Here is a 15,091-nt window from a genome sequence, read left to right as displayed (position 1 = left end):
TGAATCTCCATAGGAACCATGAGGAGACTCGTGTTGATTGACAGGTCAGGATTGGCGCCGTTTGTCCTCACAACCTGCAGGAAAAGATAAATGACTATGAACGTCCCCCACCTCCGACAACAGCACATCCAGCCCAAGCAGGAGTCTTTGCTGCATTCACAGGAAGTTCAGAGAAATGACTCTTGTCAACACTTTATCTCACGACTGTCACAACTGAACCAAACCACAACAACCATCTGTCTGCAGTGAGGATCTTTGTCTGCAGCTCTTCATGGACTACAACTCCCAGCTGCACTATGACACACAGGTACCTACTGAGTCACGTTTTCTACACTTTCCAGAATGAATGACACGTTTCCACTTGGATTCAAGATCCATTATTTTCTCTCATTTGGTGGGTGTGTCTGTGGTGTTTTCCAATCAGCAGGGACATGTATATAAACCCGTAATTTTTTTTATATCCCATTATCAAACAATAATTTTATATATATTAACTTATACTTATCCATATACTTTCCATATCCATAAAACTGAACACATTTCTGCAGAAACCCTATTAAAATATATTGAAAATCTCAACAGAATATTTGTGATATAAAATAAAAAGTAACCAGCTGATGTTTCTTTTTTTAAATGTTTTGGTTGCTGTGAAGAGGGACAGGCAGTCAAGGCCCGACCTAGCCGAGGTGCTGCGGAGCGGCCTAACAGCTGAAGGCAGTGACGTGTCTCAGGTTTCTGAGGAGACCATCTGTCGGTTGGAGAAGCTTCTGCAGATACAGGAACTCCACAGAGAATCTGCAGAGTGAGTAATGCATTTTACAAAGCCTTCTGGGACATTGTAGGGAAGTTGGGTGAACTGGAGAAAACGTGAAGCCCTTCCTGACAATGAATGTTGAGATGGCTTCTCAGAACCAGGTCTGGAAAAAGGATGGCTTAAAGGGCTTTGCTGTTTGCGAAGAAATCTCAGAGAGAGTCAAATGTGACATCACCTCCAGAAATGTAACATCAACAAAATAACAATGAGAAAAGACAGAGTGTAACAAAACTGAAGAGGTGAACCAATGTTCAAAGTTTTTATAAAAAACAAAAGGTCTGACAGAGATGAAGGGATGACAGTTGTCATGATGGAGGTGTTATATTGTTTATCTACGTCATGTCATCATCCACCATCATAGTCCACGATGTGCCCTCAGCCTCCATCCTGGACCTGCAGTGATAAACCACAAGGACTCTGGTGAAGAAGGAAATTTATTTTATGTATTGATGAGCCATTAATGTAATGAAGAGGAAGAGAAGCTCTGCGTCATGTGTCCCTGACATTCTAGACCTATAGCAGCAGAACTAGAAGAATTAAGCCTCTAGAACTGAAACTGAGATGATTCCACAGGAGAGGAGCTTGATGCTGAAAGCTCTGGCTCCTCTTCTACGTTTAGAAACTTTAGGGACAACAGAGTGAATTCTGGGAGCTCAGTAAGGTTTTATGCCGCTGTATTATTAATATAGGTGAGGAGGATTTTAAATTCTAAATGTAACAGGAAGCCAGTGTAGTGAAGCTAATACAGTAGACACATGGTCTCTGTTCCTGGTTCTTGTCAGGACACGTGCTGCAGCATTTTGGACAAAGAGTCTTTAACAACTGCTGGAGCCTGATAATAAGGCATTACCATAATCAAGTCCAGATGGGACAAAGACCTGGACTAGTTTCTGCATCTTTTTTAGAGAGGACTGATGTTTGAGATGTTATGTAGGTGAAAGAAGGCGGTCCTAGACATTTGTTTTAATTGAGAATCAAAGGACAAATCCAGATCAAAGTTAACTCCCAGATTCCTCCATCTTAACTGGAGGTGAAGAAGACGTCATCCAGAGCAGAGGAGGGAGATGGAATAGGGACATCGACCTGGAATAGCAGTACCTCAAGGAACAGTTCCCAAACACAGTGGAAGGTGGTAATGGACCTTGACGTTGGTTGACACCCGCAAATAAACCAAACAAAGAAGAAGAAGAAGTCATTCATAGCAGCTTTATCATTAGATAATGAATCTCTGAGAAAAGTGTGGGTCTGTCAGGTTTTTGTACATAAAACATGCTTGAATGTCACAGTCTGCACCTTGGCCGCTCCTTCCCCCTCTGTGTGTGTGTGTGTGTGTGTGTGTGTGTGTGTGTGTGATTGGTTTGGATGGTCTGGGCATGGGCATGGTTTCTCTCTGCAAGTCCCTGGTACACCTCTTCCCTCCACTCGTCACCAGATTACACAATCTGACTACACAGAATCAACCAGTATTAGTATTCGACTAGTTCGGCTTCTGTCTTTGTGCTTCATCAACCTGTTTACATCCTGTGCCTCAGGTATTTAACTGGCCAGTCGGTTAGTTTGTCTGCCTGTCAGTCCTGCCTGTTTCCTGCCAATCGCTCTCTAAAAAGTCACCGGGCTTCACCTACAACCATGCCACTCAAAATACAATGTCCACTCCAGACACCAGTACTCCAGTACCAGAACCATCCACCGTAAAACTGAAATCAATCATTAAACTTAACTTAACTTTTCCAGTCTGTGAAGTAGGGTGTTATTATCGATAGAATGAAATACTGCACTAAAATGTAACAAGATGAGGACAGAGACAAGTCCCAGCAGTTTCTGTGATGATCTGCACCCTGACTTAAAGTCCTCAATAACATTAATGTTCTGGAGAAAGTTTGATTAGAGTTGACTTAGAGACAGATTCTACAAAGAGGAGGTTAGATACCGGCTGGATAAAAGCTGCAGGTCAAGAGTAGATTTTTAAAAAGAGGTTACTGTTGATGGAAGGATGCTACTGATGACAACCATGGTACTTTGTGTGTGTGTGTTCAGTGCTCGACCTGCTGTGACCCCCACCCCAGTGAGGTGGTATCAGGGGCCGTCAGTGTGTCAGGAACAAAGGGAACAGGGTGTCATTGATGGTCGGAGTCTGAACGGCAGAACATCTGGACAACACTCAACAACCAGCTCAGTGTGAACGGATCCTTATCCCTTTATGAAACACACATATTCATTGACTTCCACATCTGCCCCTCAGGGGGCGATGACGATCAAATCTTCATCTGTTAACTGCTGAAAAACACATTTGTTTGTCTGAATGAAGACAGCTACAAGGACCACAGCGAGAATGACAACAAGGACGGGGACAGTGAGGTCGAGGATGATAATGAGGACTTCAGCAAGGTAGACAATGACGATGACAGCAAGGATGCAAACGAGGAAGACAGCAAGGGTCGAGGGCGATAATGAAGAAGTCAGCAAGGACAACATTGAGGACAACAGCAAGGATGACAGGGAGGATAAGGATAACAGCGTGAGGACAATAACAAGGATGATGATGAGGACAATGAGGATGAGGAAGATTATGAAAGCAACAGCAAGGAGGACAACTAGGATAAAAGCAAGGACAATGACATGGCCAATGAGGTTGACAGCGAGGACGACAGCGAGGACGCCTATAAGATTAATACAAAAATTCAAAACATTCTGGGTTTGTTCCCTCTTTGTTGATGCACCTATTGTGAGTCGCTTTGAATAAAAGCATCAGCTAAATGAAATGTAATGTAACATCACAGATTAAAGGTCAAAGGTCAACCTGCTCCGACACTAAAGGTTTTACTGTCATCGTCACATTTCAGGGTTGGGATGGGCATGAGGTCTGATGGTTGCTATGGGGGTCTGATGCTTCACTGAGACTCAGTGATGTGGAAACATTAAAGCTGCAGGAGAAGCTGCTCAGCCTGTGGTGTCGCCCCCTCAGGACAGATGTGAATCTACAACACTGCTGACAGGGGCCCTGTGGAGGAGGGGCCCCAGGGAGGGGGGGTCTGATGGTCAATTACTAAAACTTTCTGCTTCGTTTTGATTTTCGTCTTTTTGTCAACGGTTAAAATTTCGAGTGAAACTGAACTGAAAACACTTTTAACTATCAGTTGGTTCCTCTCACATCAACAGATCCAGGAAGTTTCCAGAGCCTTTCAATAAATATCCAGTCAGACTGAGCTGCAGTGTGTCTCTCCTCCTCCCTGTGTGTGTGTGTGTGTGTGTGTGTCTATCCTATGTTTGTGTCCTTCTTAAGGCAACACATTTGTGTCACACAGTCGCTGTCTTCTTCTTTCACGTGTCCTCACTGCAGCTTCGTCCACACAGCTGTGACCTACACTGTCCGTATCTTTGACTTCCCACAATGCCTTGCTTGTGACGGTCATTGAGTGCACGCGGGGGGGGGGGGGGGTGGGGGGGTGGTGGAAAACCTCAGTCTCCATTCAGGTGCATCATACATGTTAACATATGTTGGACATATCTTCATGTGAGTTCAAGAAGAGTTCACATGTAACACACAATAAAGTCATGAATAAATGACACCTGTTTTTATTAAGAACTAAACTTTATTTATAGTGATGACCATTGACGGCAGCTGAACTTTGTTTGGAACATGGAGGATGCTGTTTATCCGTGTGTGTGTCATATTTTGTCGATGTTTGTGTGAACAGATTATTTCTGCTGGATTAACCTTGTGTGTGTTTGAAGTCAACATTGTAATGTGGCAGCAGACGCACAATAAAAAAGCACAGGTCTTTGTTTCAGTGTGTTTACGCCTGAGGACGAGACTGATGGAGGAGGAAGAAGAGGAGGAGGAGGTGGAGAGACAAAAGGAGGATGAGACTAACAACAACAACAACATATAGCAACAACACAATGAACCTGCACGATTCACACAATCACACACAGATAAAACTGCTGCGTTTAATCCAGACAGACAAGACCTCACACATTAGAGACAAACATACTGAAAAAAACAAGAACACATGACATCTGCACACACACACACACACACACAACCACACATTTATTGACAGTTTTCTCTTTACTTCAAAATAAACATGATCTCTCTGACACATGTTATACTTATGTCTTTTGCATCACCTGTACCTGAACACATCATCATTTATGTTCTCATTTAACTGACACATTAAAGACTTGATATCGTTGTTGTTGCCTCACTGACGCTGATGTCACTGAGCAATGATGTCACAGTAATGTCACTGACGCTGATGTCACTGACCGTGGAAGTCAGTGAGTGATGATGAAAGATGTCACTGACGCTGATGTCACTGAGCAAAGACGTCACAGTGATGAGCGATGGACAAACTGAGCTCAGATCATCATACTTTCAGTTGTTAAAGATTACATTTATTTCTGAGCTGAGACTCTGATTTCCTCCTGATTCTGATCATCACCATGTTTCCAGATGTCAATCAAACACTGCCTTGTCTCTGCACACGTTCAAATCTGAAAACATGTCTGAAGTCTGTATTTGAAGTCGTCTCCACAGGAAGTGGAGCGAGCGTCACAGACGACTGTCAGACTCTTCTGTTCAATATGTGCATTTTATATTCCATTTAAAATTTGATTATACACGTTGGTTTTTAACGTTTCTGAGATGAAACTGAATATTTCCTCTTTGCTCTGTTTCTGCCCCAGATTCTGTTTAACTGCACGTGTCCTCAGATGGGACAAAGACCAGAACAGAGCTGTAATCACATTCACACACCGTGTCCTCAGATGGGACAAAGACCAACACAGTTCATCTCCGTTGTGAACAGGAATCTAACTCCTGATCTTTTTGTGACGAAGACGTTTACATTATCAGAATTAATTAAATTGATAAATAAATTAAAACAACTGATGACGCCACCATCAATGAAACTTCTTTAATTTGAAAGGTCAGGAAGTGATGTCAAAAGACAGAACTTTATCGATAACTAACGAGGGAACAAACACAGGTGAAGGTGGGACAGGTAATCAGACAAAGACAGGAAATGAAGAAACACAAGTAAAAAATAAAAACAGGAAGTCATATAATCAAGATCAAGATCAAGATCCAGAAAGAAATGAAACATTCCACAAAACGCTCTAAATACGTCACAAGTCTGAAAAGGTTTGAAAGGGTCCAAATGTAAATCATGGTTAAAATGTTTCACACAAAATCACAAACACGTCAATGTTACATCATACAACGTGATTACACTTGTACTCAGGTCATGTGACGTCATCACCTTTTAGTGGACGCTTTTATCCAAAGCGATTTACAATTAGTGCATTCAACATCTATGATGGGGGGGGGGTCAGTATCTTGCCCAAGGAAATTTTGGCATGGGCTGGGATTCAAGCTCCTGACCTTCTGGTTGGAGGACAACTGGTCTACCCCCTCAAGTCGCCACAATAAGAGCATGAAATCTGATAGAACACAAGCCTTGATAAAACATGACTTCTGATAGAATCTGAACCAGTGGTGAAAGCTCCCGGTCACACTGGCTGAGTGAGCAGCGCTGCTCTGTTGTTGTTGTTGTCCCAGTTCTCACATTCATTGACATGAATGATAACTGCTCTTACTTTTAACCATCACTGTTCCTCGTTTGTAGTATTTTCTGTTACTAAGCAAAGCTGCACTTGGTTGACAATCTACTTCCTGTTTACACTGGTCCAGTTTGCATGAACTTGAACTCTGGGTAGAACTCATCAGTGACAAGAGTCAGATTTCTAAGGTCAATGTGGAACAAAGGTTGTTCTTGTATCTTGTTCTCTGTTCCACCTCTCACCTTGTTGGTGTGAAGGGAGAATTGGTAAAAGCGTCTGACTCAGGGTTTGTGGCGGACGTTAAAGTTCTGACTCAGTGGTTTGTTGGCAGGTGAAACTTTTGGCGATGTGGAAACACGACCTGACACTTCCCCCTCAGTTTAGTTTCAGACACACAAAGAGGAACTGCTCGGATGTTAACTTCAGCCTGAGTCTAAAGTTAACTATACAGGTCTATAATGACCTGTACTGATCTACACTTACCTGTACTGATCTACACTTACCTGTACTGATCTACACTTACCTGTACTGATCTATACTTACCTGTACTGATCTACACTTACCTGTACTGATCTATACTTACCTGTACTGATCTACACTTACCTGTGCTGATCTATAATGACCTGTACTGATCTTTAATGACCTGTACTGATCTATACTGACCTGTACTGATCTACACTTACCTGTGCTGATCTATAATGACCTGTACTGATCTATAATGACCTGTACTGATCTATACTGACCTGTACTGATCTACAATGACCTGTACTGATCTATAATGACCTGTACGGATCTATAATGACCCGTACTGATCTATAATGACCTGTGCTGATCTATAATGATCTATAATGACCTGTGCTGATCTATTTTGATCTATACTGATCTGTACTGATCTATATTGATCTATACTGACCCGTACTGATCTATAATGACCTGTGCTGATCTGTACTGATCTAAACTGACCTGTACTGATCTAAACTGACCTGTACTGATCTATACTGACCTGTACTGATCTATAATGACCCGTACTGATCTATAATGACCTGTGCTGATCTGTACTGATCTAAACTGACCTGTACTGATCTAAACTGACCTGTACTGATCTAAACTGACTTGTACTAACCTGCACTAAACTATAATTTACTAAACTTTCGTCAGATCCATCAGGACCATAAAGACCATCAGGATCTTCAGGATCTTCAGGATCTTCAGGACCATTTTCAGGGCATGTTGGAAACATGGTGGAAACATGTTGGTGTACCTGCGTGTGGGACGGATTATTTGCTGCCAGCACATCATCAGATTACAAACATCAGCTCTGATGGAGACGGACGATCTGTTTCTATCTGCATGATGCCATTAACCTGGGGGGTGGGTGTAAGAATCAGTACCGTGCCAAAAGTGAGAGAGTTAATCCAAGTTAATCTGAGTTAATCTGATAAAAGGGTCAGATTAGTGGAATGAAAATATTTAGACCTGACAACTGTACATGGTCTGACCGACTGGATTAAGACCGCATTGTTCGAGGGGGTGTCTACAGTAGCTAGAGTATTAAAGGAAACACTGTACAAATCAATCACAAACATACAGTGTGAAAAATAAACAACAACAAATACATAAATAGTATAAATAATATTGAACAACAATAAATACATTTCAGTCAAAGAACTCCAGAACACTCTGGAGGTATGTTAGGGTTAGGCTCTGTTCTGGGACCTCCCTGCAACAGTTGGTGGAAATTTCTGCAAGAATTTGACTGGATTTGGAGATAGCAGCAGCAGGAGGAAAGAATGGAACTCTGGTGGAGACTTTTACAGCATTTCCCAGCATTCTCTGCAAGAATGTGATACCCTCAATGATCACTGACCACAATGTGTGTTTACATCGAGAGCTGTGAATTTCTCTTGTTCAGACTTTTTAAAATCAAAGTTTTCAGAGATCCTTTTTGACCTTTGTTTCCTTCTGTACACTCATCTGTACTTCATTTTGAAAGCATCTTCTGTCTCTTCCTGTGAAGTCAGTTACCTGGTCCTAAATAATGGTGCATCATGGAACATTTATGAGCCATGCCAGCAAGTGTTCTGTCCGGAGTCCTCTCAGTCAGACTCTTTGTATTCACTGTCATTGTTGAATTCAGTCCTCGGAGTCACATCATAGCGGAGCGCAATCGTTATCCATCTCAGCTTGCCACTGGCCGCTCACTGCTTGTCATCTGATGAGTCTTACTCTGGACCGCTGGCGTTAAACAGAAACCATTGATGTAACTTCAGTATCAGTATTCAGTATCAACCATGTGACACTTGTGAGTGGTTGTGATGTGGCATTTAAAAAGACTCTGATGCAACTGATGAACATCACAACATCTTCTGACAACATCTGGATGCAACATCTGTATTATAATGCAGATGCTGTCAGACACTGAAGATAAATCCAGATTTATCATTTGTGTCTATCAGGTGGTTCCGCTTCCAGCTCAGACTGAAAATGTTACGGCAGTACTGATGCCATTGTTGCCTTGGCTACAGCTGTTGACTGCTGATTAGGAAGCCTCTGAGTAAGTGGCAGGACTTTTCTGAAGCACTCTAAGCAGTTGACCAATCAGCGCAGAGTGGATTTTGTGGGAAGCAGAGACATGTCACAGCAGGTAAATGTGTTCTAGTGGAACCAATGCGGAACCAGATGAAAGCATCAGAGAGTGGCTTAGTCTCTGATTGGACGAAAGCAATTGAATGCTAATGACTCAGATTCACATCAGCTAAGAATAAAAGAGGTTTCGTCTGATGGACGGAGGTCAAGAGGTCATCGATAACGTCTCTGTGTCCAGACGCTCCACATTCTGAGATAACAGGACGTTCCTGAGACAAAGGTCGACCTTGAGCACTCAGTTCTTGGTCATCTGGTTCAGACGTTCATCAGAGCGTCTACTTCCTGACACAACATCCTTGTTTAAAATCAGAGAAAAGACGAGAGAAGAGAAACATGTGGAAACATCTGTTTTCTGTTTGGGTCATCTGTGATTTCATGTCTGTGAAGTATTCACTCTTTCATTCATTCATTCACTCTTTAAATTTTTAATTCATCGATTGTTCATTTAGTGCCAACCTGCGTCACACCCTCTGAAGGCTATCTTGTAAGGTTTTGGTTTTGATCAAAACAAAATAAGAGCAAAGTCGTTGCTCACCCAGGCAGATGGCCTGTACCCAGCTTTTGGTTGAGTCATATCTCAAAGACTCTTAACGACTCTACAAGTTCAATACCTGGACTCCCAGTATCAGTTAGAACTGAAGAAGCCTCTTGGATGAGAAGTGAAACGTCTTCAAGAAACTCATCCGAGTCCAGTTGATCTATTTTTCTAGCAGTTGGATACAGACCTGTAGACCTGATGACTGAAAATCTCCACAGACATACAGAAAAAGATTATTATTATTATCTTTATTCATTCACTCATTAATTTGTTCACTCATTCTCTCTTTAAATCTGTCATTCATTCATTCATCTATTCATTCATCTGCTGACTTGTTTCTCAGAAACGTAACATTTTTCATGTTTCTCTGAGACGTAAACCTTTTTGTTGCCGCTCCAGTTTCCTAGACGCTCGGCAGACGGCTGATCAACCGCCCTGACACTGTCTTTACTCTATGACAAACGTTAAACCAACAGAGAGGAAACATCGGTGCAAAACTGAAAAGGCGAGTTTGTCATGTGGAAACAAAGAGGTGGACGTGTAAAGAGTTTGTTTGTTTCGTCTCAGCTTGAGTCTTCATCTCCGCTGTCGGCTGCAGAGTCAGTCGTCCTCTGAGGATAAAGACCCGGCGTGATGTCCACTCGCTGCCAGCTCCGTTTAAAAGACACCAGGTCCGTTTTCTTCCTCCTGACTCTCAACACAAAGCTGTGATTGAGGCGCGACCCTGTCGGAGCAGGTCCACATGAGGAGGACACTGTCCTCAGCTGAAAGCTGACTAAAGGTCCCCCTCGGTGTCTGGATGCAGGAGCAGGAAGTGTTTGGAGAACCCTCGGGTGCATTTGGTTTTAATGTTGGCTGCAGAGCCGGTTGGCCGGCAGGGAGAAGACGCTTCCAGAGCTGAACCACCGTAACTTGGCAACAAACCTTCAGTTGGATGAAAGCTCAGGAAGTCGCCAGGACAGACGCCAAAAGACGGGACCAACACTGACCCGTGCAGGAAGATAAATGGCAGTTATTATCAATGAAGAGAAGTAATTGATGAAATATTAATGGAGATATGAATCTGCTCCTTCACCACTGTTAATGCTCAATAAATTATTCTCACTGATGACATCACCTCTGATTAAAGACTTCAGGCCAATCACAACCATTCACCTGAAATAGGAGGGTTTTGACACAGTGACTGACAGAGGAGCATCCAATTAGATCTGTTTACGTGTTCTGTCGCTTTGATTGGTTGTAGCTCTGTGACTGCTAAGAACATTTTCATCTGAACATGGTTCTTTAATCTGTCACGTTCCTTCTATGACATTATTAAAAGAAGCATTTAACATTCTCACGTTTATAAAATGTGTTAAAGTTGAAAATGTTCTTGTGTGCCCCAAGCCTATGAACAGAAGAAATACAAATTATATGAGGAAAATATTTATTTTATATTCTTTACTTTATTAAATATCACACATGTATTACACCCTACAAGGAGTTTTGAACTGGTTGTGAAATGTTATTATTTTAATATTGCTGCTGAGTCTGGTCCTCACCAAATCCATGTCGTGCATGGTCTCAGGTGGGATGTTCCATTTGCCCACAAGAGGAGGGGGAAGTATGGATTTCTTGTACCTGTATAAGTATATCAATGTTAATTCAGTTATAATATAAGATTGTCTTTACCAACAGAAACGGTTCATATTTTATCTTTATTTCTATATGATTAATTTAAGTATTTGGATCTCTGAACCCCCCCCCGTCTTGGTTTGGTACAATCTCTGTTGGTATTTGGAGAAGAGTCTGAGGAGAGGATGTAAACTGATGCAGCGTCATGTTATTCCTTTACAGTAAAAACTGAAGAGAGCTGAGGTGTCTCAGTTTACTTGGTGTTTTTTTTCACTTCTTCCAAAACAAATGCACATATTGTCTGAAATGAGGTTTTTACAACACGTGACAGAGGAGACATCACTTTTGTCCACAGACAAAGTTCCTCGTAGGAGCTTTAATTCATGTTTTCTAGCTGATTTTATCTAATCTCTGTCTCCATTATCACTCTCGCTTTAAAGGGTGTCATTTTTTAAAACATTTTCAAAATATAAACTTTAAAGTAAATCCATCCTCTCACAAACGTTTTTTTAACTGATGGAACAGACTTTTCTCTGTTTCTCAATGTAATGGTCCTTAAAGAGGGTTCTTGTGGTAAAGGGTTCTTGTTGTAAAGGGTTCTTGTTTTAAAGGGTTCTTATGGTAAAAGGTTATTGTGGTAAAGGGTTCTTGTTGTAAAGGGTTCTTGTTTTAAAGGGTTCTTATGGTAAAAGGTTCTTGTTGTAAAGGGTTCTTGTGGTAAAAGGTTCTTGTTGTAAAGGGTTCTTATTGTAAAGGGTTCTTATTGTAAAAGGTTCTTGTTGTAAAGGGTTCTTATGGTAAAAGGTTCTTGTTGTAAAGGGTTCTTATTGTAAAGGGTTCTTATGGTAAAAGGTTCTTGTTGTAAAGGGTTCTTGTTGTAGAGGGTTCTTATGGTAAAAGGTTCTTGTTGTAAAGGGTTCTTGTGGTAAAGGGTTCTTGTTGTAAAGGGTTCTTGTTTTAAAGGGTTCTTATGGTAAAAGGTTCTTGTTGTAAAGGGTTCTTATGGTAAAAGGTTCTTGTTGCAAAGGGTTCTTGTTGTAAAGGGTTCTTATGGTAAAAGGTTCTTGTTGTAAAGGGTTCTTAAGGTAAAAGGTTCTTGTTGTAAAGGGTTCTTATGGTAAAAGGTTCTTGTTGTAGAGGGTTCTTATGGTAAAAGGTTCTTGTTGTAAAGGGTTCTTATGGTAAAAGGTTCTTGTTGTAAAGGGTTCTTGTTGTATAGGGTTCTTGCCATGGAGAACATGGTTTTGTTTAATCCAGAATCTGACGTTAGATTTTAATAAAACTTCTTGAGATAATCTGTTTCTTTCTAGTGAAGTGAATGATGTCACTGAACTTTTATTGTATAATTGGATTTATAATAACTGTAAAATGTAAATGTAATAGTGTGATGTCATGGCGCCCTCTGGTGGGGACATAACAACACATCATTTAATCTCAGACTGAGCTGTAGAAGGCGTAGAAATAGAAACTCTGATTATAAACTAAAATGGTTAAAAACTATTACATTATGAATTATGAACAATAGCTATAAATAAAAAAACTGTTTATATTGATGTTGAATGTAATGATATTGAAATGAGCATAAAAACATAGCATTTAGCTTTTTGTTCTTATTCTGAATGTCCTTGACCTGCTGCTGTGATACAGCAATTTACCAATTGGGATCAATAAAGTACATCTATCTATCTATCTATCTATCTATCTATCTATCTATCTATCTATCTATCTATCTATCTATCCATCCATCTATCCATCTATCTATCTATCCATCTATCCATCTATCTATCTGCCCATCCATCCATCTATCTATCCATCTATCCAGTCACTGCCAGTAAAGATTATTTAGGTAAAAGTACTAAAATGTATATTTAAATTACATTCGTATTTGATGAGAGCTAGACAGTAGAAAAGCATCAACCCAGCAGCAGGACCGATATCTGTGAGGAGACATGATGTCCTCTAGTGGGACCTGAGCTCACAGTCCAGCACTGAGTAGCACCAGAGAACCCCAGGACGAGCAGGTTCACCACTGGAGTCTCGTTCTCTTCTCAGATGAGAGCAGGTTCACACAGCACAGGTGACAGGCGTCCACAGACTGTCCAGGAGCTCAGTGATGATCCAGGTCTGGGAGGAGATCCGCTAGGACTCCATCCTCCTACTCATCAAGGAGACTTGATGAAATTCACACACGTTGGATCAGCCTGTGGATTCAGTTTGTTACTGGAATATTCTGTGTGGGTTTGAATCCAGCCTCAATGGGTTGGTGGTTTTAGTTTCCATTGATCGTTTTGAATTAAGGTTCCATTAATTATTTTGAACAGTTTGTTTCAAGGAGTCATTAAAATACAAATAATTACTTATAACAAACAATAATGATAACAACAACAACAATAATAATAACAATAACACTAATAATACTAATAACAATAACACTAATAATAATAACAACATTAATAATAATAACAATAACACTAATAATAATAACAACAATAACACTAATAATAACAACAATAACACTAATAATAATAATAACAGCAACACTAATAATAATAATAACAATAACACTAATAATAATAATAACAGCAACACTAATAATAATAACAATAACACTAATAATAATATTAATAACACTAATAATAATAATACTAATAATATTAATAACACTAATAATAATATTAATTACACTAATACTAATATTAATAACACTAATAATAATAATACTAATAATATTAATAACACTAATAATAATATTAATTACACTAATACTAATATTAATAACACTAATAATAATAATAACAGCAACACTAATAATAATAATAACAATAACACAAATAATAATATTAATAACACTAATAATAATAATAACAATAACACTAATACTAATATTAATAACTAATAATAATAACAACACTAATTATAATAATGTTAATAACACTAATAATACTAATATTAATATTAATAACACTAATAATAATATTAATTACACTAATACTAATATTAATTACACTAATACTAATATTAATAACACTTATAATAATAATAATAATAATAATATTAACAATAACACTAATAATAATAATAATATTAACAATAACACTAATAATAATAATAGTAATAATAATAACACTAAGACTAATATTAATAACACTAATAATAATAACACTAATAATAATAGCACTAATAATAATAATATCAATAACAATAACATTAATAATAACACTAATAATAATAATAATAACACTAATAATAACAATAACACTAATAATAATAACAATAATAACACTAATAATAATAATATCAATAACAATAACACTAATAATAATAACAATAATAACACTAATAATAATAATATCAATAACAATAACACTAATAATAATAACACTGATACTAATAATAATAACACTAATAATAATAATATCAATAACATTAATAATAATAACACTGATACTAATAACACTAATAATAATAATATCAATAAAAATAACATTAATAATAACAACACTAATAATAATAATAATAATAACACTAATAATAATAATATCAATAACAATAACATTAATAATAACAGCACTAATAATAATAATAATAATAATAATAACACTAATAATAATAATATCAATAACAATAACATTAATAATAATAATAACACTAATAATAACACCAATAATAACAACACTGATACTAATAATAATAACACTAATAATAATAATAATAATAATAATAACAATAATTATTATTCGGTTCTCTTTTGTCAAACTGGCGGCGCATGCGTACATCTCAAACGGGGGCGGGGCTCTCTGGCTCTGCAGGTCGAAGTGTCTCGTCCTGCGTCACGACGCCGCTTGTGATTGGTGGAGAACTTCAGGTTCCACGCAGCCTATTGGCTGCTGCTTGTGTCATTGACAGGATCCTGA

General features: G+C 38.8%; 2 protein-coding genes and 1 long non-coding RNA gene across 3 annotated transcripts in view; 2 read left to right on the top strand and 1 right to left on the bottom strand.

Moving 5' to 3' along the window:
- Positions 1-3,265, top strand: part of LOC138411792 (filaggrin-2-like) — a 12,266-nt gene extending 9,001 nt beyond the window's left edge. The window contains exons 4-5 of the mRNA XM_069532740.1: positions 2,347-2,365; positions 3,123-3,265. Coding sequence (XP_069388841.1) covers positions 2,347-2,365; positions 3,123-3,265 — 162 coding nt within the window. The remainder of the gene's footprint in view (positions 1-2,346; positions 2,366-3,122) is intronic.
- The window catches only part of LOC109642016 (kinesin heavy chain-like), a 101,851-nt gene that overhangs the window by 34,540 nt on the left and 52,220 nt on the right, over positions 1-15,091 (top strand). The window lies entirely within an intron of this gene.
- Positions 12,712-15,091, bottom strand: LOC138411942 (uncharacterized). Its single transcript, XR_011244437.1, has 2 exons — positions 14,952-15,091; positions 12,712-13,378 (listed from the first exon to the last, which is right to left on the bottom strand). It is a non-coding gene; the product is annotated as an uncharacterized lncRNA (long non-coding RNA).

Source organism: Paralichthys olivaceus, chromosome 10 (assembly GCF_024713975.1).
Source record: "Paralichthys olivaceus isolate ysfri-2021 chromosome 10, ASM2471397v2, whole genome shotgun sequence".
Taxonomy (NCBI): domain Eukaryota; kingdom Metazoa; phylum Chordata; class Actinopteri; order Pleuronectiformes; family Paralichthyidae; genus Paralichthys; species Paralichthys olivaceus.
Note: the sequence above shows the minus strand (reverse complement) of the source record. Positions and strands in the feature narration are given on the sequence as shown.